This window comes from Ananas comosus, linkage group 16 (assembly GCF_001540865.1).
Source record: "Ananas comosus cultivar F153 linkage group 16, ASM154086v1, whole genome shotgun sequence".
In the NCBI taxonomy this organism is placed as follows: Eukaryota; Viridiplantae; Streptophyta; class Magnoliopsida; order Poales; family Bromeliaceae; genus Ananas; species Ananas comosus.
Window position 1 is genome coordinate 2,432,029 of NC_033636.1, and position 26,575 is coordinate 2,458,603.

A 26,575-nucleotide genomic window follows, 5' to 3' on the forward strand; every position below is an offset into this window, starting at 1 on the left:
AAGACAATATATATATATAGCTAACCTTTTTCTTTTACGAAAAAATGCAGGATTGTTTTTATTTCTCAGCAGCAACAGTTCGCAAGAAAATCCGCCACACTGGGAAAAGTATGTTTACTGAGACAAAAGTTCGTTTATACAATTAATATTTACTGAGGGTCAGAAGCTTATTTTTTTAAGAGTTACAGAAAAACAAACATGAATATTTTTTTTAAATAAATCACCATATATATTATCAATTTCAACAGTAAATTAAATAATATACAATTACATGTTAAAGTGCTAATCTCCGAAAAATTTATGTTTGAATGCCAATTATACAAACAAAATTAACAAACAAATTAACAAACAAATTATATACATATAAAATTAATTTAATACGGATTAGTACTCGTTAGATTTCAATCACAATCAAATCGGAATACGTCTTAAATTGTTAGAATAAATACCGCACAGAAATCTGATTGTGATTTAAATCTAACTAATTTTATGATAAAAAATAAATAAATCAACTTACAGATGATCGCTAAATTTAAATAAATACTTAATTAATCCGGAAGCGTGCGAGGCATTATCCTAAGGCGTATTCCCGTCCTTACGTACGGGATTAACCGGAAACAACACCCCAAGGTACGACCAAAATTCCTTCTCTTGCGAGCACGATCATGAAGGAGGTTGACGAAAACTCTTTCAACACCCGATGACAAAAAGGATTAAGAAATTGCATAAAATAGAAATTAAAAATACTTCTTTCTCTTTTTTCTTTTCTCTCCAATGTCCATATAGAATGAACAGTGCTAGAGGCATTATATATAGGGACTTGAGAAGGGAACGTTAGAGGCCCACTCCTTTAATCCGTACGTTCAAACTAATTAATTGGAATAGTAAACAATAATAATAAATGCTAATAAATAAGAATAAAAGAGTTAATAAATAAAATAATAATAATTAGGAAATTTTAGATTTTTTCCCCAATAAGAATAGCGAAGAAAAGGTGATAACGGGTCCCCTTGGCGTACTCCCCTTTTTGTCTTAATCCAATTGGTCGCCTCTCCGTTGACCAATGTAGCTACTTTCGCATTACACACACATTGTTCGATCCATCCACATCACTTTTTGTCGAATCCCCACCACTGGAGGATACTAAAAGGAAAGGGCCAGTAGATCCTATCGTAGGTTTTTTCAAAGTCAACCTGTATCCCAACCCCCTCGATAGCCTTCTTCCAAATAGTTTCGAAACGGTGACGTAGGCGTCGATGGTGTTCCTCTCCTTCACGAATGCTGATTGAGAGAGAGGTATTAGATTGTTTAGAACCACTACTAGTCGATTGGCTAGGACCTTCGATAGGTAATATTGTTATATATATTCTATTTGTAATTACCCACTATTCTTCTTATTCCATATTATTTACTCAAATGCTATTTTTTTTATTTCATCTTTTCATCCAAACATAAAATTAATTAGTCTAATTTTTTTTCTATATATGACCTTATATCTATTCCGAAAATAAAAAATTCTTATTTATATCCAAATCAAACGAAATCTTAAGAAATAAGGAATGGTGACTTGGAGTCAACAAGATGTTGATTGATGTCGTTAATGCAAGATGGACTCTACGGATGCGCGTGGAACCCGAGTAGAAGTCATTAACAAATATTATAAGATTTTTATTTTCTCGTAAATAGAAAAAAATGTTACATTATTTTCGACAATAAACAAAAACGTTTTTGGTTCGTACTAAATAATTGTAGTTTGTGAAACAAATTTTTTTTAGGTTTTATTGACTTTGCCTTCTTTCAAAATCGTTTATGTTGGATGAAAAACAAAAAAAAATACTACGTACTGTATTTGGTCATGACAAACCACTAATGTTTAGTGATTAACAGTCGCATAAATACAAAAAGAAAAAAAAAATAATTTTATGTCATTGACTCTCTCAAACGAAAAACAAAAGTAAAATTTAAACTCCCAAAATCAGTGTTGAATATAATTACAAATATAAAAATATTATTTTTTACTAGCTTAAATTGTTGAAGAATAATATTTATTTTTATACTGTTTAATATAAGAATTAGAGTAGGATGATATTATTAGAGCCAAACAAAACCTTAAGAAATACGGAAGCGGGACTAAGGAGTCAACAGGATGTTGATTGATGTGGCTAATACAAGATGGACTCTACGGATGCGTGTGGAATGGGGCGGGAAAATTCATTAGCAAACATTATAAGAATGTTTGTTTGTCCGTAAATAGAAAAAGATGTTACATTATTTTTAACAATAAATAAAAATGTTTCGTGGGTTTGTAGTAAATAATTGTAATTTGTGAAACAAACATTTTGTTTGGTTTAATTGGCTTTGCCTTTGATACTTTCAAAATCGTTTATGTTGGATGGAAGACTACAACCAAAAATATTACTGCAAATGTTTAGTGATTAACAGTAGCATAAATACAAAAAGTGAAAGAAAATAATAATTTTATATGTCGTTAACTCTGTTAAACAAAAACAAAAGTAAAACTTAAAATCCCAAAATGAGTGCTGAATATAATTAAAAATATAAAAATATTTTTTTTTACTAACTTAAATTGTTGAAGAATAATATTTACTTTTATACTATTTAACATAATATAATAATTAGGCTAGAACACTATTAATAGCACTAAGTCATTAGTACTATTAGGTTTTTGGTTCTAGAATGCAGGAATGTACGGTTAGGATAATAACAGCCCCCTAGGGCTTAGTTAGTGATTGGTGAAATCGTATGATATAAGCGGTGGAAATGATCAAAGAAATAAAACAAACGGCAGAAAATTTGGTAGCACAAAATAGTTAGTGCTATTAATAGATATTCATATAAAAGATTCTGAATTCAAAGTCATGAGTAACATATATGCTCTTACATTAAAATAATATTTTCATTGCACTTCAAACAAGGAAGTTTCTAAGTGGCTAGGCAAATTTCCTTTCTAGCTTATACTTTGACAAGGAAGTAAACTTTGGAAGTACCCATTAAAACTTTGGACCTTATTTTTTTTTCTAGTAAATGATAGTTACTGTTATCTATAATTCTACACGAATTTGTCTCAAATGTTAATTCTAACACGTCACTTTCACATGAAAAACAAAAAGAAAGAAAAAAAAATTAAAGATTTGATTTTACGAACTGTGAAATTAGGTGCAAAGCCAGAAAAGAAATACAAGGTGGGCACGATTGTTATAATAATTTGGCTAGCTTAATACAATAATAGTATTAAAAAAAAGTATTGATATTTAAAAAAAAAAGGAATAATTACACTCCTCAAATTTTTTAAATTATCTTATATATTACGATTTTTATTTCAAATATATCATCATATATTCCTCCGTTATTCAAAAATAATTTCGCTGTTAGTACCTGTTAAGTCATCTGTGATTAAACCCGGATTAAATTTCTACCAGAATTAAAAAGAAATCAAAACACCTCTTTTGCTTCTAACTTTAGAGCAAATGAAAAAAATGGTAATGATAAAAAAGTATATTAATTTGAAAGGACAAAAATCAAAATACTTTTTCTGTTCCTAATTGAAAGACAAATAAGAGAAGTTTGTGACGGTAGAAGAGTATATTTAAAAAAGAAAATAGTAATTTTACAGAGATAAAGACTATTTCTAATAATTTACTAACTGAATCTAGCTCTAAAAGTATATTTGAAAGAACTTGAAACGTTAAAAAGATTTTTTTTTTATATTAACCTTTTAATCGGGATAAATAAAAAAAAAGTCTAGAATTTTTCAGTTATATATAAGAATTTGCCCCTTAAAAAAAAAAAAAACACTCAATGGAGGAATTGAAATGAAATAAAGAAGAGTGTATCAAATGTATGCATCCACTGGATGTAGAGACTAAATTTGGGCCAATAAGGGTTGGACATTTGGACATGTACCCATCTGGCCCAACCCTCTCTCTGCCCATGTGTGAAATCCAATATTTGCAGAGACGAAACACCTAGGTAGCATCATATTGAATAGAAAAGAAGAAAATTACGTTTTTAGTTATATAACAATAAACTAGGGCCGGCAAATGAGCAAGCCAGCTCCTGTTCGGCTCGTTTTCGGCTTGGTACTTGGCTCATTTAAGCTAGACTTGAAATTAAATGTGCCGAACTTAAATAGAAAAAAAAATTCAAAATATATTTTAAGCCAAGCTTGAGTATTACTGAACTTGTTCGAATTAGCTCGAATATATATATATATAGTCCAGCTATGGTGCTTGTAAAAGCACCAAACACTTGTTTTGCTTGTAAAGTTTTTTACGTTAATCTATAGATTCTCGGATCATTTCAACCATTTAGTTATATAATCAACAACCACCCACTACACCCTAGAGGGCCCACATCATTAACGATATCTCTTAACTCCAATGCCCTAAAATTACCAGCACAATAAACTTTGCGTACTTTTAAAATAATAGGGCTCAATTCTGATATATATATATTATATAGATATATATATATATATACTATATATAGAGTGCCGGCTAGGATGCTTATGGTAAGCACGAGAGGGTCCATGCTTCCACTTGTCGGCGTTTTCGATGTTCGAGGACTTCGGAATCGACGATCCGGCCTCCGTTAGACTTGATCTAGAAGTATTGAAGTATCTTAGAAAAGATAATTTTGCAATTTTTCGATTATATTTGCTGTTGATCGAGAATAAGTGGTCTCAAAAATCAATAATTTTAGAAGGCCGTGGTGAAGCCGGGTTGCAAGTTTAACGGTGTGTAAAAATATTTCAAATCACATGAAATTTTGATAAAAAAGTCTTTAACCATTATAAAACAAGATCAATAACTTTGAGTCTAAATTTTAATGTCCATTATCATCATATTTTGTAACGATTTTTATTTTTAGCCGCTTGATTTTTGGAGCAGCTCGAATCACTAGGCAATAATATAAAAAATTGTAAAATTTATTTTCTAGATACTTAAAACTCTAAGATCAAATTCTAACTGAGCGATTGTCGTATTCGAAAGTCCACATCGAGAAAACGATTGAAGCACGGAGCGCTCGCATATTTTCAAAAGATACCAGACCTCTGCTTCCTCTCTCTCTCTCTCTCTCTCTTCTCTCTGCTCTCTCCTTCTCATCTCTCGATCTATATATATATATATATATATATATATATATATATATATGTGTGTGTGTGTGTGTGTGTGTGTGATACGATAATTATCGTGCTTCGTGAACCAAGATGATTCAAAAGGCGGCAATCTAGACGGTAAAACTAGTAAAAGTGGGCAATCTAGTATGATAAGTTGGTTAGTGGATGAGCTGGGATCCCCCGGGTGTAGCAGGATTGGCATGTAGAGAATTAGGTTACCGGTTTTTGAACCATCGTGGTTACTGAACTACGATAATTAATATATATGAGTACAATCGCCTATTGCGAGGATTCTTGATCAACAGATGCTAACGGCCAACTAGGCCCCAAATCCTCCCCAATTACCCGATTTTGGGTAAGGAGACAGTCATCGCAACCAGTGGAACTAAATACTCAAATCGCACTTTTTCGTGCTAAAAACCTCAAGGCGAGTCAAGTCATCTCGCAAGACCAAGGGTACTAGGTACCCATAATAACTCCATACCAAGTAAGGCCAATCCATTCGTTGGCGCACAAAATCCTCTCACAAGGTAGGGTGTTCAAAATGACACACCCGATCAACCGATCGTCCTATATGCGTCGAAAAAGTTCAACGCTAACAGATCCTCGGGTTGGGTCACTAAACACTCGGTGTATCCTCCATCGCACGATCCAACACGTGGCATTCCACGCTCTCAGGTCTAAGCTCGGACCACCGTCCTGACCAAAACTCTGCCCTACCCGTAGGTAACGGGCCCCTATCACACACAGCTGACTGCGCCTGCCCAAAGGGCCGAGGCTCCATAGTCCCCAAACGGTCCAGGCACGGTCGTCCCCAAGCACTATCCGGCGAACAGCCGATCAAAAGATGCAACTAATGCAATCATCTCAATCATGATGAAATTCAAAAAGCACGACAAAACATGCTACCTGCAGTAGCCCTCTCAGTCGCCACATCCAGCTCCAGCAAGTCCGCGGGCACACATTCACTGGGTGCCTCTCGGGTCGAGGTTGGCACCGACGCTTCAGTAATCCTGCCATTCCTCGGGCATTCAAGTTGAAAATGGCCCGCCTGGCCATACTAGTAGCACCTCCCCCGACTCTGCGAGCACTGCCGTGGATAATGACATCCACCGCAGATCACGCAGCTCGGAGCCTGGCGACGATCCGGTCCTCCATGCTGTGCAGATGAGCCACGTCCTCGCGACTGGCTCCGGCTCCTGGGATGTCTTGGCGGCCTTCTCCCGGCGAAAGAGCCGTGTCCTCGAAACCGGTCCTTCTTTACCTTCCTCGACGATTCGTCGACATGCAACTTATCGCTCTTGGACGTCTCCCTTGCCACTCCAGTAACCCTCATGCCTTTCCCCGCGAGTAAGGCTTGATCCAAACCCTCCTGGGGCCTCCCAAAGTCAACCGTCTGATGGATCAACAAGCTCTCCAATCGCCTGATTCCCTCGTCCTGTCGGCGCAAAGCTTCGGCCTGAAGTAGCACCACACTCGTCTGTCGCTCCACTACGCCAACTAAAGTGGACAATTGTTCCCTCAACTCCCAAATCTCGCTGGATCGGGGGGATGCAGGCTTTCCCGGCTCGGTCGCCTCGGCTGCCATCGTGGGTGTCGCCGACATCACAAGTTGCAACAAACATAACAAGCACAGGTTAAAACAACCCATGCTAACGCAGCCCCACTCATAGCTACAATATCCCAATCACGCGAAAGTAATGAAGTGACTTCCTACTATTCCTGGATATCACGTTGTCGGCCGCCAACGTGATCTTGCAAGAACATAGATGTTATTCACTCCAATTCAACTCCAACACTTTAGGAGTTATAAATATGACCCAATCATAATACTTTCGCTTACAAATGGTCCCAACAGACCCCGTCTCTCACGTTCCTATCCCTTATCGTCCAACAGGCCTAAGGTTTGCTAGGTCCCCTAAGACTCAACCCTAAGCTCTGATACCAAATTAATCTGTCACGCTCCGGGCCCAGAGGAAGCCCGCCGGCGCGTGCACAGACCCGCCGTGTATACCAACAAACACAATGCACACAAAGCGTATACTAAACAAGAAATGAACATAGAAGTCCTAAAAAGACTATCAGAGCGAATATAATAAAATCACTAAAGTTCTAGCATAAAGGGATCCACAATAGAGATACAAAAGTATACAACTAAATCCAGAATCTAACATAAAACTCTAAACAAATACATAATACATTTTTCCCTTAAGATACAAAAAGAAAAGATGACATCGGGTCCAACTAAAAATAACTCCATAGGACTCTAGCTAGCCGCTAACCCCTTGCCTCGATCCCTAACCACTCCCGGTGCGGATGGCTCTGAAAATAACAACAAAATAAAGGGTGTGAGAACTATCAAAAATAGTTTCCAGTGGGCAATTACTGATCTCAGCAAAATGCTCCACTAGGCTAACATAAGCATACTGTAAAGATAATTAATGAGCAGATACGAAGGGCAGGTATATAAGCATGTTCATAAAAGTCATGCTTCTACTAAACAAATACTATTATGCATATGAGGTTCTATTGTCATTTGATCAACTAGATGTCAATGCCGGTTTACAAGCATATTCAAATGTCTGCTAATTTTCATGCATGTCCATTATGTTCATAATATTACAATGAAGGATGATGCTTTTCATTACTATTCTAACTATACAATATGTCAATCAACAAAGGTGATCTACTACTTCAAGAATATCAATGCCAAGAATGACTAACATAAGTTCACATTATGCACTATCATGCATATCTATAAATTCAAATAGGATGCACTTTCTAATAGTAGTTTTCTCATTACACTTTTGGTATCATAGCTCAATTCTCGTCATGAATCTACACGTGTGTAGTCCGGCTTGTGCCGTGCCAAAAATAGCCTCGTGGTAGTCAACATCCCCATTCTAGAAATGAGCCTCCTCCGCGGCATCCCATTTTGGCGCCCAATCCCGCACGGGTGAGCTTGTCTCGCGTAGGCTATCTCCGGAGTGCCGGCTTATGGGGAGCGACCCTCACAAGCATGTGCGAATGAGCACAATGGCAAGCAAGCATGATCAATAGTATCCAGCTCTCGATCATCATGTCTAAAACATGGAATATGTAGCACGACCCCAAAAGTCTAAGTATAGCATCAAGTGTCAAGGTTATCATTTACTAACCCGAATGTCACTACATGACATTTATTTTTACTATGTCAAATAAAAGTCTTTAGATCAAATACACACAACCCTTGCCATTATTCTATCTAGGATATTTCACTATTGTTCAAGTCTCAATGAGAGTTCACACTTAGTTTATTCCACTATAGCTAAGGAAGTCACTTTCTTATGGTGTATGCATAGTTACCACAAATTATTTACGATGCTCATGATGCAAGCCATGCGCATATATCTTTCTACCCATGCCTCCACCTTATGGAGTAATATCAATCATGCGAGTGCTCTCATTCAATAATGCCACATGCATATATTCAACTAGAATGAATGTTCCAACTTGGTTTCTTATATATGGATCTTACATGTACTATGTCACCCTGTCACAACTACTTGTCTACAACAAGTGTGGTATATCATGCAAATATTTGCTAAGTCTCATTCATGCACATGTCCAAGCCATGCAGATATGCTATTAAACTCAAGGTGAACACCTTGTTAATTACTAGGTCGCAAAGCCCTATTTCTTGTCTACTTAAGTATTTTGTTTAACATGTAAGATGATCACTTTACTAAACCCATAAGTCGAAATCCCCCAAGGGTCACACCGTCTATCATGCTCGAACATGCCTTCTAGGTTGCATAAAAGCGAAATCACCAACTAGCTAATTCATACGCAAGTTCCCAAAAGAGCCTCTACTTCATAGAGCATCAAATTGACTTTACATAATATATATGTAATGTGTTCTCATAAATTCTAGCATGTCATTTCGAGCATGAAAAAATATTTAATTGGATCTTAAAACCAAATAAGGGGTTTAGGGGGGAGTTCACCCATTTCGGTGCGATCAAACCTACCGGAAACACTTCGAACTCTTTCGTTTCGCCGAACGAAGTTGTCCACTATCCTCCTAACACCCTAAAGGTAATAAAAGGAGAGTTAAACGAACGTTACGAACAATCTAATGGTTAAACATTAACCAACTCAACAAAAGGGCCAAAACTCACCTATAGTGAAGCAAACCCACCCCAAGCTCCAAATGAGAGCTAGAACCCTTCCAATCCAACCTAGGAGAAGGTTCTAATCCAAGCAAATGTGCTCCAAAAGCCCTAGATCAAAATCCCCAAATCAAACCCTAATTCCAATATCTAGGGTTTCATCTCAAAGAAACCATCAAAACATGAATCTAGAAGTAGAATCATGTTACTAACCTCAAGAGAAGCTTCAAACAAGGCTCAAATTCCACTAGGGTTGAAGATCTCTTCTCCAACGAGCTCAACTCCAAGCTTCATGCCTTCTCCCATGGTGGAAGTGCCACCAAACGCATAAAAGAAGCAAAAGGCAAAGTTTAATCTCTAGAACCCAAGCAAAAATGCAAGAAAATCAAAGGAGAAGAAGTGGAGGGCTCCCTACCATGATCTCTGCTGTGTCCAAGCTCAGGGAGCACAGCCAAGGGCGTGGGGTTATTTATAGATTTGCTACAATTCCAAAAACACCCCCCAAAAATATCCAGATTGCATTCTGGCAAAGTGTATCGGTACACGGGAAAGTGTACCGGTACACATCCTACGAAAATGCAAACCCGAAGCTCGGGTTGGCTGAAAAATCACATTTGTACCGGTACAACCATCAAGGTGTACCAGTACAAAATCTGTTCCGGTACAACCATCAAGGCTGTACCGGTACACAGCCCTGCTGAGGCAAATCCGAGAGCAGACCAACAATCCATCTTTTTGGGTTTTGGTGCAAAGTTTTAAATCACAATTCTCGGGATGTGAGCCATAGGTCGGAACACTGTCTACGACCTTCCAGAAAATGTGAAAAGGCACGAAACACAAATCAAACACTCAAATCCTACAATTTGCAAAATTTCAGTGTGTTACAAAAATTTACTAGTTTTACTCTTTATAAAAATAAGACACATTTTTTTATTTTGCATATTAAAACCAAATTTTCAAAAAATGAACGAAAATATCTCTCTTTTTTCTCTATCTTCTTTCTTTCTTTCTCTTACCGCATAAACTTTTTTATTTCGTGGAAAGTACAACTAAAATTTATAATTACATATACTTTCTTTTCGAAGGTGAGAACTTCAACCATACACAAAAATAAAAAGATAAACAACAAAAACTAAAAAAGTGTGATATCTTCTCAAATAGTATAGTCCAAGCATAATAGTGCAACTTTAGACAAATAATGTGGCGCAAATAGTGCAATATATTTTTTCGTCTTTTTGTTATTTCTTCTTTATTCTTCATCTTCTTCTTCCTTTTCTCTCTTTTTGCCTTTTGTTCTTCTTCTCTCCATCACCACCCAATCTGCCTAGACGACACGACCTTTATCATTATTCTCTGGCATGCTCCGATGTCAGTGACCTTGACCTCGTGCAGTGGCTCTACCCCTAGCTACTAGCACTCCCGCATGCCAAAGCCGTTGTTGCTATAAAATGGACTCATCGATGCCTCCTTGCAAAATGTGGTGACATTTGTCTCAAACAGTACAACTTAAGTCTCAAATAATGTAATTTAGTCTCAAACAGCGCAACTTCTATTTTTTTTATACAACTTAGTCTCAAATAATCTAAAATGTTGCAAATTAGCCTCAAATAATTCAATTTACTCACAAATAAGACTTCTTCTTCTTCTTCTTCTTTCTCTTCTTTTGGCATTTCTTGTAGCAGCCACGGCATATAGTGGTCTTCTCACGAAAAGAAAATTATTTTTTTATTTTTTCTTCTTATTTTTTCTTCCATCATGTGCATTTTCTTACACCATTGCGCCTCCTTCCTCACTCTCTGCCGCAGCAACCGCTCCATCCCCGACGCGCTCTCCCTTCCCGTCGGCCTCAAATTCTACAACACTCTAGTCGTCGTTGCTGTCTATGACCACGCCCTCCGCCGCAACCTCACCTCCACCATTTGTGCCATATCCAAGCCGACATTGACAGAGATGTGGGCTAGATAGAGAGAGGAGCGCAGCGTCGATGTGGGGGTGGTAGAGCAGGAGGAGAATGGAGAGAAAGCGAGAGAAAGAAGAGAGGAAGAAATGGCGAAGAGGAAGATGAATTGGGAGAAAGAAAAATTAACGAGAAAAAAAGGAGAGAGAAAGAGGAATAACAATATTTTGGTTAGTTGACTAAAAATTCGAACTTAATCTATATAATTCAGAAAAAGTGTCCCGTTTTTAAAAAAAAGCTTAAATAAAACATCACTAAAAAGAAGAAAAAAAGAAACACACAAAGAACTCGATCATATACCATTTTGTCTTTTTCAAAATGGAGAAACTAAGAGATTATGGCACCCAGAAAATTAAGGAGTTGAAAAATGTGCTACTACCTGTGCTAGAATGAGGGTGGCCCTCCTGTAGCTCTTGAAAACGTGCGTGATAGACGGCCTCATCTTTCAGCTGGGAAGGAGGGAGAGAGGGTGGCTGGGAGTGCAACGGAAGAGTGAGACGGGCCTGCAGGGAGGGGGTTGGAGAGAAGATGAGCTGCGGCTGCGGACAGGGTGGGAGAGGGCGGCGATGAGCTAAAAGGTGCTAGAGGAGGAGATAAAAGGTAGGAGTGAGGCGGAGGTACTTAGGGTTCTTAAGAGTTCCTCTTTTTTTTTTTTTGTAGAGTTTTGAAAAGCTATCATCTATCCAATGGTGGGAGAGAGTTTAAAGGGGACTGCACCTCCGCGACGTAAAAGAGAATAGTAGGCTAAATAGGGCAAAGATCAAATAAAATATTTTTTTTTTGCGAGCTCGGAGAAGAGTGGAGCCGCAGGTGTAAAACAAACTGTACGGATACTCCCGCAACGGACAAATCACTGCTCTCCCCGCAGGGATTGAGGAGGAAGTTATTAGATGCACCTGGTGCACCGGCACCAGATGCACCATACACCCTAACTTTATTTATTTAACCCTTTTTTATTTTTTTCAATCTTTTGATTAAAGGGTTTAGATTTCAGGGGTTTAGTTTAGATTAAAAGGGTTTCAGGTATTAGATTTTTTTAGAGTTTAGGATTTGAATTTAGGGTTTAAAATCTACAATTTAGAGTTTTAACTTTAAAAATATTTTATATTATATTTATACAATCAAATAAAACTCTTAAGCTCTAAAAATACTGGCGACAATCAAAATCCTAAACCCCAGAATGTAAATTCTAAATCTTAAAAAATTATCACAAAAGTTACTTGNTCAATCAATTGCTCTTCTTCCTCCACCTGCGGCGGCGTCAGCATCTCCTATCCGTTCTGGCGCTCCGACGGTCCTCCGTCTTTCTCCGCCGTCCACTGCGGCTACCCCGGATTCGGGATCGCCTGCGAATTAGAAGACAAGCAGCAGCCTATCCTCCAGATCGGTTCCGTCCACTACTACAAGGTCACCAATATCGATTACACCGGCCGCACCATCAACCTCACCGACATGGATGTCGTCCTAGCGACCCCCGACACGATTGGGTGCCCGAGATCCCTCCACAACTTCACGTTCTCCAGCGACGTCGCCTCTTCGCTGAATTACACCGGCGCGGACGCCAACCTCACCTTCTTCTTCGGCTGCTCCGTCGGCGACCCCAGCCCGTGGAACGATTTTCCGCAGCAGAACGTGATTCCCTGCGTCGGCTACGGGGACAAGAGCTCCTTCGTCTTCCCCAGTAACGGCATTCCGCCTGAAATTCGGGGCGTCCCGTGTGAGGACGTAGTGGTGGCGCCGGTGCTGCTTCATTTCCTGGCGACGTATGATTTCATCGAGGCGCTGAATCACGGGTTCCAGCTGGCCTGGATTGCGGGCGCTCCCGGAGGGTGCGAGGAATGCGAGCGCTCCGGCAGGCTCTGCTGCTTCAACCAGACTCGCAGCTTCTGCTCCGACGCGACGCCAGACGGCTATTGCCCTGGTACGTTTCCATGCCTGCCTGCTCTCTTTTCTCCCTCTGCCTGTTGTCTCGTTTCAATTTTCGCCGCTCCGAATCGAGAGCCACCCCTTTAACAAACCGAATCAAAAGTTTAGGTCTCGTTACGATTTTCTTGCTTTTTTAATTTGAACAATTGGATTCTTAAGGACGGTCTAAATAATATATCAGTTGATCTATATAATCGATTGCATTTATCAAATGGATTTTTTGTTATTTGGCTCAGTGCGTCAAATAATAGATAGCTTATTTTTAGACACTAATACACACATGCGCATAAAATCATATACTTACGTATACATAAATTTATATGTAACTAAATATACATATGCACTACAGTTTTTTCAGTTGGAGTTTGTTTATTAATTTTTCAACCCAAAATCCAACCAAAATTTTGGTTTTCAAATTTCTCGCACCAAGACCAAACCGTTGACGGTCCAAACCGAACCAAACCGAACCTAATAAATTGTTGGTTCCGGTTGGTTTCATGGGTTCTTCTGTTCAATGCCTACCCCTAGTTAGAGAAGCTCACCTTACCTAAGCGACCTAGAGCAATGACAAAAGAATTAAAAATAACTTGTTCACCTAACAAGTTTTATAATAATATTTTATAAGTTATCTTGTTATAATATAATGTGCTAAATTTTTAGTAGTTGTTTTAAGTTTTAAGTTCTCTCTTTATTACGTAATTTATAACTTCACCGAATAGTTCTCATTATTATGCATAAATTATGTGATAGATAACTAATTTCATCGTACAAACGATATCTTAGCATGCGTTTGTTTGACTTGATTTATACATTTGTTAATTAATCCACAGCATCTCCCTTTTCTAAACACACCCGTGAAACGTCAAATCTCTAACTTACTTATTTGGTTGCACTTAATTATAATTGTAACTATATTATAGTTATAACTACATGCAAATTTTTAATTTGATATTTGATATGATATATTTGAATTCAACGGGTACAGTTAAAGTTGGACAAGGAGGCTTAACTATAATAATTAAAAAAAAAAAAAAAAGTAACCTGTTAAATATAAAATAATCTATCTATATATTTGTTCTGTCTTCGGTGAGAGGATAATCTCTCAACACTCCTTGTAACAACTAACTTCTATTCATATTTGGTGGAATAGGATTTGGAACCTACTTTGCAGGTCCACTTGATCGAAAAGGACGCATATATAGTACTGCAAAAATAAAAATAAAATATAAGTCGTTAGCAGTTGAGGATTCCACACGGTAAAAACGCGTCTCGCACAGTAGTAATAAATTATGTTATACTTGGACTCAAATTCCATTTAGATATTTTAATAAGGGTGCGTTTGGTTCGCACTATGAAAGATTACTAGCAATAAAAAGATGTCCGAGAATTTTATTCCTATTCATCCTATTACTAAGAATGTGGCATTCCTGTGTTTGGTTCGCACGGTTATATTATTTAGTCATGTTATTTAAGTTTACAAAAAATATGCAATTAATTTATTTATTTCTTTAATTAATTTTAAATAATGCCACCAAAAATTTCAACACCTTTTTAGAAAAAGAGAGAGAGAGAACATAGGTTAGAGAGAGAGCATAACTAAAGAAATAGGAAGAGAAATAGAGTCGAGATTAGAGGGAGTGAGAGAGTTGAGATTTTAGAAAAAGAGGGAGAGATAGCTTAGTTTAGAGAGAGAAAAAGAGTTGAAGTTTAGAGAGAAAAAAATAAGTTTAGAGAGAGATATGAAGTTAGAATGTAAAGAAAAATAATATCAACTAGCCGGCGGGTAGGAAGAAAGAAAGAGATTAGACATATTATGATTACCCCAATTCATTAATATGAGAATAGCCACCCTCCCTCGAGGGAATGAGATTAGTACTTTGGGATGAATCTCATTCCCAAGTAAATCTAATATTACCAACTAGATTATTTAGTGCGTTTAGCCAAATACCGTCATATTTGCTATTTCTATTGGATTACTAGGAATCTTAAAAAGATAGCGCGAACCAAACGCACCCTAAAGGTAAAACTGCAAAGAAGGCCCTCAATTAAAGGCTATTCTNTTAAGAAGTAGGTGCAGGACTTTCATTTATTGGGTTTATAAGAGAAGGAAGACCACCAACTAAAGGAGGAATTTTACACTATTACCACGTCATCAATAACAAACCAATCACATTTCTTCTTTTCAAATAAAAGTAAAATAAAAATATTTTTTTATAATCATGATGGGACATTTTTAAAAGGAGATATTTGATAGGCTTGTTACGCCACGTCATCAATATACCCGTTGCGTCCTATAATTTTTCCAACTAAAGAGAATGAGAATGTACCAGGAAGGTTCAACCTTGGAAAATGCCAAGCACCAAAGAACTCCAAAGACATTGAAGTCAATTAATTGGAATTAAGTTCCTTTTTTAGTTTCAATGAAGGGACCATTTACATAGACATGATATCACAGTCACATCTACATCCTACGAGTACTAAATTTTTAAATTTAAAATTTAAAAATAAAAATTTTAATTTTAAATTTTAAATTTTAAATTTAAATTTATTATTTTTAATTATTTAAATTTTAAATTTAAATTCAAATATAAAAATTAGGGCAAAATTATTATTTTCTATTTATAATAACTCACTATCCTTCTTATCCCACTTACTCTAACCAAACACTATTTTATCTATATATGAAATAAACATAATTCTCCACCAAACACAAAATTACTCTAACCCCACCTTAACTCTGAACTTAACTCTATTTCTGAAATAACTAGTTTTTACTTAATCCCGAACCAAACGAAGCCTTAAAATTAAAAAATTTTAGCCAACTAAGGTGAGGCAGAGGGAAGACAGAGGCAAAGCCTATAAGCAAAGGTGGCCGACTGTAACCAAAAGTAGGAATCGGCAGAGGAAAGGGGAGTAGAGACTTATTAGATGAGTTTCGAATATTTTAGACAAAAATACTAATTTTCGCACTGATGATACGTAGAAGTTTTCTACATATATACCAAATGGATCGTACACTTTCCAGGTAAAAGGCAGAATTGAATTGATCTCCACCAGTAAGAGTCATCTATCGGTCAGGAAAAATAATTTTTGATCTTAATGAAAAGGAAGATCAACTAGCCTGCAGAAAGAAAATTCTTGCGTGTTAATAGTGAAGGAAATCAATGCCCTTTAGAGGACAACGCGTGATAATGTAGTCACAAGTTTAATCCATATTCATGGTACTAGGATACAATCCAGCTAAGTTGGGAACATAACTTAGTTTTAATCTGGCTCAGCTAAATTGTTCCCAAGTTCATTACCTACTCGGTTTCCTTTTCATTCTTTAGTATTTGATGAACTAGGTTAGTTTGCTCCATGTTGAAGGGTATAATGCTTTATGATAAAATGTTGTCTCAAAAGCAACATTTTAAAACCCAGACTGGCCGGTCGGACCGTGATCCATTGCCGAAGCTGATTCAGTTCAATTCATTAAATCGGGCCGGCTTAAAACCTACTTTGACTTATTTAGACTGATTGTTCAACTAGTGAATCGGTGAACTAGCTTGATTTTATAAGAACCGATTAGATTTCTCTTTGCTCTCATAGGAATTATTCAATGTGGGACAATTCAATGTGAACTCTTAACATTCTCCTCTTTTCAACGTGAACTAGCCAATGCTCCCTTGAATTCAATTTTTTATTTTCCAAGTATTGCATCGAGTTGCTTTTTCGGCTCATCTCTAAAACATGTCATTCAAGTGTTTTACATGAGTCACCGCAAACCCACTCAGTGAGATCATTCGCTTTAAGTCTATGTCACTCGAAATTCATCCTAGCCCATGAACTTAACTCGTGCCTTTCGAACCCAACTGTTTTAAAATGCGCTAATTATTTGAACACATTTCCGTAGCCCACAGCTTATTGGACCCATTTCTTTTGAGTGCACCAAACTGTCATATTATGACCACTCTTCAAAAACCAGTCATATTCATAATGTAAAGCCACTAACTCAATTGCACCACAACATTTAGACCAGTAGTTTAAAATCATTTAACCATCAGCTTTGATACCACTTATTAGAAAGTTTTGGTCCCAGCGCAAACCCATATGACTCTAAGGGTGCGGGGTGCGTTTGGTTCGGGTTATCCTAGCAAGATTACAGGCAATCCTGCCAGAATTAGTGCATTTGGTTCATCCGATATGTAATCAGTTCGATATTGCAACATTACAAAAGGTGTAAGATTACACCGAATGTGAGAACTTTGAGCATACACAAAAATAAAAAAATAAACAGCAAAAACTAAAAGAGTGCAATCTCTTCTCAAATAGTATAATCCAAGCATAATAGTGCAACTTTATACAAATAGTATGGCACAAATGGTGCAATATATGTTTTCTTCGTTTTTTTTTTTTTTTTTGTTTCTTCTTTACTCTTCATCATCTCCTTCTTTTTCTCTTTTTTTGCCTTTTGTTCTTCTTCTCTTTGTCGCCACCTAGTTTGCCCAAACAACACGACCTTTATCACTATTCTCTTGCGTGCTCTAACGTCGATGGCCTCGACCTCATGCAATGGCTCCGATCCTACTAGCACTCCCACATCCCAAAGTCGTTGTTGCTGTGAAATGCACTCATCGATGCCCTTTGCGAAGTGTGGCGACATTCTTCTCAACCAGTGCAACTTAAGTCTCAAGCAATGCAATTTAGTATCAAACAGTGCAACTTCTATTTTATGCAACGCAACTTAATCTCAAATAGTTTTAAATTATGCAAGTTATCCTCAAATAGTTCAATTTAGTTTCAAACAATACAACTTATTTTTTCTCTATTTTTGGCCTTTCTTATAGCGGCCACGACATATGATGGTCTTCTCACAAAAAAGAAAATATTTTTTTTATTTTTCCTTCCATTCTCTGCATTTTTTTGCACTATCTTGCCCCCTTCCTCACCCTCTGCCGCAGCTGCCGTCCCATCCCGGATGTGCTATCCCTTTGGTCCTTCTCAAATTCTACAGCACCCTTGTCGCCGTTGTCGTCTATGACCCTGCCCTCCTCCACAGTCTCACCTCCACCATTCGAGCCATATGCAAGCTGACGTTAACAGAGGTGTGGGCCATTTTAGTAAACTTATTTATTTTATTTAGAAATAAAATTAGCTAGAAATGTGAATCAATTAGAATTTAAACTTGGGTCTCAGATATCAATCATCAAGTCCTTTTTCACTTACTCTAGAAACAGTCAATGCAAAGTGTTACTTTTTAACCATGAAGTACTATACTGATAAAATAAAAATACCCTATAACATTTGGGGCAATTTGAAATTTACACAAGACGTACGGACGGTGAAAGCAATTACCAGGCATTAACCCTGACAACAACTCGCACCACGCTACCGCCTGGTTTTGGTTTTTCTTTTGGGGTTTTGATGGATCGAAATTTTTTCTAATTAGGATTGGACAAACTCAAACGAGAATCTTGAAAGCTCCTTGGAAAAAACAACAGAATTCCGCACCAAATTTCTAGCAACAAATTGCCACGTAACTGTTTATTACCACTCCACCCTCCCTACCAATTATCCCAGCACCGTACCAACCAAACCCCTAATAAAAAAAAAAATCCCCATCCTCTTGCTTCCCCCTCCCAATTTCCCTCTCCTCTGTTACCGCACCAAAACTCTCTCCCACATCAAACAACTCACCACGGAGGAGAAGTAAAACAAGAAAATAAAAATTAAAAAAAAAAAATAATAAACACGATGATGATCCATTCTGTCTTCTTCCTCCTCGCCGTCCTCTCTTTCCTTTCCCTGCTTACCAGTACCTTCGGGTCCTCAGCCGATGATGCTTCTTCTGCCGCCGATTGCTCTTCTTCCTCCACCTGCGGCGACGTCAGCATCTCCTATCCGTTCTGGCGTTCCGACGGTCCTCCATCTTTCTCCGCCGTCCAGTGCGGCTACCCCGGATTCGGGATCGCCTGCGAATTAGAAGACAAGCAGCAGCCTATCCTCCAGATCGGCTCCGGCCGCTACAACGTCTCCCATGTCGATTACGACAGCCGCACCATCGACCTCACCGACACCAACGTACTCACCAGCCCCGACGACAAGAGCAGCTGCCCAATAGTCCGCCACAACCTCACGTTCGCTGGCGACGTTGCCTCTTCGCTGAATTACACCGGCGCGGACGCCAACCTCACCTTCCTCTTCAACTGCTCTGTCGGTGACGGCCCGCCGCACGATTTTCTGCAGTACAACGTGATTCCCTGCCTCGGCTACGCGGACAAGCCCTCCTTCGTCTTCAGGAGTGACGACGTCCCGTATAACTTAACTTTTTGGAGCGGCACGTGCGAGGACGTAGTGGTGGCGCCGGTGCTGCTTGATATCCTGAGCGACCCCGGCTGGGATCCGGCGCATGATTTCAGCGAGGCGCTGAATTACGGGTTCCAGCTGGCCTGGATGGCGGGCGCTGCCGAAGGGTGCGGGGAATGCGAGAGCTCCGGCGGGCACTGCGGCTTCAACCAGACGAGCGGTTCTCCCCTCTGCTTCTGCCCCGACGGGACGCGAGCCGGCGGCGATTGCCCTGGTATGTCTTCATGCCTGCCTGCTCTTTCTTTTTCTCTCTCTGCCTGTTGTCTCGTTTCCATTTTCGCCGTTCCGAATCGAGAGTCATCCTTTTAACACCTTCAACAGATAAAAAAGTTGAATAAAATATATATATATATATAAATTGTAGGGATGATCGATCGATCGATCTATTGCATGAGACCACTCTTTATACGTCCGCGAATTCAAGGTTCACACAATTAAAGAGTTTTGCGCTGACAAAACACTAGCTAGCTAGCTTAACAAGATTTTTAGTATGATATATTTCACAGCTTTGCAAAATTGACAGGGCATTAATTGTTGAAAGAAAGAAACGCTTTCGATTATTAATGTCTGTACGAGGTCTTCTGATAAATTCATAAATCATCAGTAAACAACATTTACAACATCACAAATTTATTTGATCGAATGCATTACCTCGGATTTCAGGGTGAACTGAAACTTATAAACTGATCTAAATTAATTATCGGTTGGAGAAAACTAAATTAAAACTGAACTGTACCACAACACTCTGAAAAATCCAAAGCAAACCAAATCAAAAGCTCAGGTTTCGTTTCGATTTTTCCTTCTTTTTTTTTCTATTTGAACAGTTGGATTCTTAAAGCCTGTCTAAATAATATATCGGTTGATCTATTTAATTGATTGAATTTATCGAATCGAGTTTTGTTATTGGTTCAATGCATGAAATAATATATAGCTTATATTTTTAGATACTAAGACAGACATGAATAAAACCATATATATATACACTTACATATACATAAATTTATATATAACTATAAATACATATGCACTACAGTTTTTCAGTTGGAGTTGGTTTATTAATTTTTCAACCCAAAATCCGACCAAAATTTTAATTTTCTAATTTCTCACACCAAGACCAAACCGTTGACCATCCAACCGAACCGAACCGAACCTAATAAATGGTTGGTTCGATTTGGTTTCATGGGTTTTTCTGTTCAATGCCTACCTCTAGTGAGAGAAGCTCGCCTTACCTGAACTAAGAGCAATGACAAAAGAATTAAAAATAATAATAATATTTTATAAGTTATATATCTTGTGATAATGTGCTAAATTTTTATTAGTTTTTTTCAAGTTCTCTCTCGACGTAATTTGTAACTTCACTGAATAGTTCTCATTGTTGTGCATAAATTATGTGATAGACAACTAATTTCATTGTACAAACAACATCTTAGTATGCGTTAATTTGTTGACTTAGAATTATACATTTGTTAATGCTGTAAACGCATCTACAAAGCTATCTCTCTAGTAACCTTTTTAAATGTAAATAATGGCTAAAATATAGAAAACTCACTCGTAAATATCCTATTTTTTTACTTTTCCTTCTTGACTTTTAAAAATCTATATTTTGCCTTCTTAAAATTTCAGATTTGTTTTGAGGTGGGTACAGCGTTAATAAAGAAGATAATATGACCAAATTACACTTACTTCTTCTATAAGAAAAAATAAAATTTTTATATATTTCTATTATTTTAAAGGATATTTTCAGTATAAATTTAAAAAAAATAGACGGAATAGTGATGGAACGCTAATGGAGGGTAACTAAATTCAACAACTTGAAATATTGAGAAGGTAAAATACAGATTTTTAAAAGTTAGGAAGAAAAAGTAAAAAAAGATATTTATAAAAAAAATATATATATAATGAAGCCTAAAATAATATATTTTTGTCCTAGACGGGAGGATAATTTCCCCACTCTATGTAACAACTAACATCTAATCAAAGGGGTCCTAAATGTTGAGTTGTTTGTAGGATTTTTTTTTTTTTTTTGAGAGAGAGATAGGTAGCATGCTATCTGTTTTATTTATTTCTTTTTAAAAATAAACTTAGTTGGAAATATGAATCAACTAGAATTCAAACTTGAGATCTCAGGTGTCAACCACAGAACCCTTGCCACTTGTTTGTAGGATTATTATTTTTATAAAAGAATATGCTATTCATTTTTGGTGGAATAGGATTTGGAACCTACTTTGCAGGTCCACTTTCTTAATTTATGGTCGAAAAGGACACATATATAGTACTGCAAAAATAGTAATTAATCAGCAGTTGAGGATTCCACGGTCAAATTAGAAAAAAAAAACACCACACTCTAAAAACGCGTCTCATACGGTAGTAAAGTTGTGCTATGCTTGGACTCGAACTCCATATAGGAAATTTCTCTGTCCCTTTCTGTAATATATAAAAGACTCTGAAGCTGCATTGTAGAGTACGTAATTCGCGTAAGATATTTTAAAAGTAAAATTGTAAAGAAACCCCTCAACTTCAGACAAATAAGGTGAGACGGGTAGCATGCTATCTGTTTCGTCTATTTTTTTAGAAATAAACTTAGCTAGAAATATGAATAAACTAGGATTCGAACTTGGGACTTCGGATATCAACCACCAAATCCTTTGCCACTTGCGTTAGAGACGGTTGGTGAGTACTAATTTTCGCACGCATGATATGTAGGAATTTCCTACACACCAAACTAAGGGTGGCAATCCAGCTCGCTGTTCTCAAACCAGCTCGTGTTCGACTCGAANCACAGCCGCCTCCTTCAACTCTCTTTCTCTCACTCTTTTCTTTTTCCGTCCATCTCTTACTTCCCTTTATATTCCGAACCAACAACGGCGTCTCTCCCTCTCCCCTCACCTCACCTACGCAGCAATTTTGGATCTCTTCATCTATGATTTTAGGTTTTTCTTTTTCTAGCCCTTTTCCTCTCGCTCGCCGCTTGGAGCCCTTCGGGCCCCCTCTATTGCTCCTCATGCATCCTCGACAAGGATGGCGCGTGGTGCCATTACCGACTACCCTATTCTCAACAATTATGAAATATCTACATTCCCATATTCTCATTGCTCCTATAATTTTTTTTAATTATCTATCCACTGCATCGCGCGAATTACTTCACTAGTATCCACATAAAAAAGGCAGAATTGATGTCGACTAGTAAAACTGATCGATCGGTCAGCCAAAATGTTGCATTTTGCAGTTGGAACAACTCCTGACCTTTGTGGAAAGTAAGATCATCTAGTTTGCAGAAAATTTTTGTATGTTAAGAGTGAAGAAACTCTATGCCCTTGAGAGGTCAAGACTTGATAATGTAGTCAAGTTAATCCACATCCACTGTACTAGGATAGAATCAAGCTAAGTTGGGCCAAGTTAGAACATAACTTAGTTTTAATCTGGCCCAGATAAATTGCTCCCAAGTTCATTACCTACTCTGCTTCCTTCACTCTTGTATTCCTTATATAGTTTTTGATGAACTAGGTTAGCTTGCTCTACATGTTGAAGGGTATAATGGTTTATGATAAAATGTTGTCTCAAAAGCAACATTTTAAAGTCAATCCAGTTCAGTTCATTAAATCGGACCGGCTTGAAACCTACTTTGACTTTTTTTAGACTGATTTTGCAACTAGTGAATCGGTGAACTAGCTTGATTTTATAAGAACCAATCAGATTTCTCTTTACTCTCGTAAGAATTATTCGATATGGAACTATTCACATGTGAACCAGCCAATGCTGGCTTGAATTCAATTTTTAATTTTCCGAGTATTGCTTGGAGTTGCTTTTTTGGCTCACCTCCAAACATGTCATTCGAGTTTTTTTATATGAGCCACCGCAAACCCACTCGACTGCACCACAACACTCAGACTAGTAGTTTAGAATAGTCTAACCATCGGCTTTGATACCACTTGTTAGAAAGTTTTAATCCTAACGCAAACCCATCTGAGTCTAAGGATGTGACATATCTAATGAAATTCATTTGATCTAAAAATTTAAACAGCTCTTTTTTTTTTTGGACTAAACCATAAAGAACTTTCTTACACTTTAGCCTCAGTCTTAATTATCCTCGTACATTAAAAATTGCATCAATTATTATCCTACACTTTATCATCATCTCAAATAAATCCAAAAATTAAAAAAATTAGCAAATTAGACTGCAAAACTCCACTAAAACAAATTGGCATATCACATTATTTCACTTCTCAACATATGTTTTGCTCATGCTATCAAAATGATAGTTTATTATATTTTGCTATCTGTTGCATTACTTATAGATAATTTCATTTACAAATCTATTTTTACAAAGTTCTAAAGCAAAATTTAACGACTATCCTAAATAACTGAACCTATGTGAGATAACGATAAAATATAAGAGGATAATTGATGCAATTTTTTATATGAAGGAAGGTAATTGAAACAAGCGCGAAGAGATTTTATAATTTAGCCTCTTCTTATTTCTAACTCATGTGGTAGAGAATCTTTGCTCATGCTATCAAAATTTATCAGAACTATCGATCATTGTTTAATTAACTATCTAATCTCTTAGAGTTTTAATTTTATTACCCATTTTTTAATTTGTTTTATTTGAGCCGGCCAACAGTATTTTGACTTTAAAATTTAAGTTAATTACTTACTTTAATAAATTTATAGTTGCGAGATTTATATATAAAATATGTACTAATTAAATTTGTAAAGATAAACGACGTATTCAAAATTTTCAATTATTGTGCCGTTAACCGACTCATATCAAATAAATTGAAAACTAGATAAAAAGAGAAAGAAAATTATAGCAGTGTTTTATAGTGAACAGGAAACATTACTTCAATGCCTGAGAGGAAAATTGCATGCAAACCACACTGACTAATGTAGTCCACAAATTCTAACATCCATTATTATGTTATACCATCCGAACACTACCTCCTTACAACCCACGGAGAACCAGCTTAATGGCCCCAGATGCAAGAACCACATTACATTACTCTCCAGTCTTTCATCTGGCCCCATCCAATATAAATCGCTCCAATTCCATTACCCTGGAGAAGAATTATGCAGACATAGTAACCGTACCACTCATTAAAATTTTTTCGGCGGGCAAGCCGCATTCAGCTAATAAACAACACCTTACCCAGCCAAACAGCCTTCTGTCTCTTTCAATAATAACAAACATGACAAACGAAGATAGAGCGGTTCAATATTAAAACTACACCTGTTGTTCAGTATACGGTATAGATTTCACCGTGTCTCTCGATGTCCCTTCCTAGACCTCTTCTAACGCTGTCAATACAGAAGGTCGCTTGCATCCAAAACGCGGCAACAACTAGCTGCAAAAATCCGTTCTACAATCCGTCCTCTAACATAATAGTCATCGCAGGATTCAACCCCACGCGACTCGTTTTCTGCCTTTGTTTCTCTTAAAAACTTACTCTTTTTTTTTCCGTTCTCTATTTGTGGGATGAACCGCTAATAACTACTTCATATAAGCGATCATTCCCACCCCCAATCTTTATTTTTTTCTGTAAACTACCAACAACCAAAAACCCCAATCATAATAGGAGAAAAAAATTACAAGATTCCAAATCCTCAATCCAGCATAAACGAATACACCCCCAACATCCCGCTCCTATTAATCTCTTATCGCCCTAATTATGATTACCGAATTCTCATCTCTACTGACTACGCTTCCCAATTTAACAGCGAGAATTAACTCCTAATCAATTAGATAACCGTAATAACCGTTCCCGGCTATAGGCCAATCACTAGACAGCGTTCCACCACACTAACCTCCCACCGATTTGATTACCGAATTGCCAGAACATTACCTTATCGTCTTCTTTGCTCTTGTATTCTCCTAACCGCCTCATTCCTGCACTGAACCTAGGTTATTGCTCCGTGTTGAAGAGTATATCTCTCTTTGATAACAATGTTCGTCTCAAAGGAACATTTACAGGGCCCTGATCGGACCGCATCACCCGGTCGAATTCGATTCCCATTGCCTCGAAGTCGCAATGTCAACTTCAATTAAATTTGAACACCGGCGTTAAAACCCTACTTTGACTCTGTTTAGACCCTGATTGTTCAACTAGTGAATCGGTGAAGAACGCCTAGCTTGACTCTTTATTACAGAAACCTAATCCAAAAATCCTCCTCTTAGCTTGCCTTGCTAGAACCTATCTCAACTGTGAGACTCATTCTACATATGAACTCTAACATTTTCTCCTCTTCCATCACGTGAACCAGCCACTTCTCTTTTATTTTCTTGTATCATTGATTGCTTTTTTGGCTCATTCCAAACATGTGTGAGAGGTTTTTAGCGTGAGACACATTACCCCCGAAAAACCGCGCACAAGCACTCAGTGAGATCAAATGCTGCCTTTTAGTCTCACTCACTCGAGATTCATGAGGGAGCCCAATGAACTTAACCCCAGTGCCTTTCCGCACCCATGTTTTAATATGCACAATTATGTTGAACCCATTTCCGTAGCCCACGGCTTCTTGATCATCTTCTTTTGATGACCAAACTAGGGGTGGCAATTCAGCTCCGCTGTTCGCAAGAAGCGTTCACGCTCGTGTTGAGATCGGCTCGCTCGTTTAGTAAACGCCAACACGAGCTGCGGGTCGCTTCGCTCCCGTGTTCGCGCTCGATACATGCTCGAATACATATATTCTTATATTTACTGTAATCTTATTTAATTTATATTTTTTATATAATAAAATTCATATATAATATATATTTTCTGATGTATTTAGAGAATTTTAGCAAATAAATTAATGCCGAGCTAATTATAAAAAGCAGCTATTTATATGTAAAGTTTCAAGTATTAGATCAAGTCTAATGCAATAGACTTTTATAAAATTTATTCTTTTATAGTATTTTTAGATCTAATTTTTTTTTAATTTATTGTTCGCTGGCAGCTCGTGAGTAACTCGTGTTCAGCTCGTTAATAACGAGCCGAACACGAGTGAAGTTTCATGCTCGCCCGAATGCTTTAACGAGCCAGGCTCGTGTTCGGGTTGTTTAATAAAGCGGTCGAAAAC

General features: G+C 37.5%; 1 protein-coding gene across 3 annotated transcripts in view; it reads left to right on the plus strand.

Moving 5' to 3' along the window:
- Nucleotides 12,554-26,575, plus strand: part of LOC109722478 (LEAF RUST 10 DISEASE-RESISTANCE LOCUS RECEPTOR-LIKE PROTEIN KINASE-like 1.2) — a 24,885-nt gene continuing 10,863 nt past the window's right edge. For 2 of the 3 annotated variants that reach the window (XM_020250547.1, XM_020250548.1), the window contains exon 1: nucleotides 12,554-13,169. In XM_020250547.1, the coding sequence (XP_020106136.1) occupies nucleotides 12,701-13,169 (469 nt within the window). In that variant the 5' untranslated portion in view covers nucleotides 12,554-12,700. Of the gene's footprint in view, nucleotides 13,170-18,000; nucleotides 19,734-26,575 lie in introns of all 3 variants that reach the window. The other variant, XM_020250545.1, reaches the window with a different exon arrangement.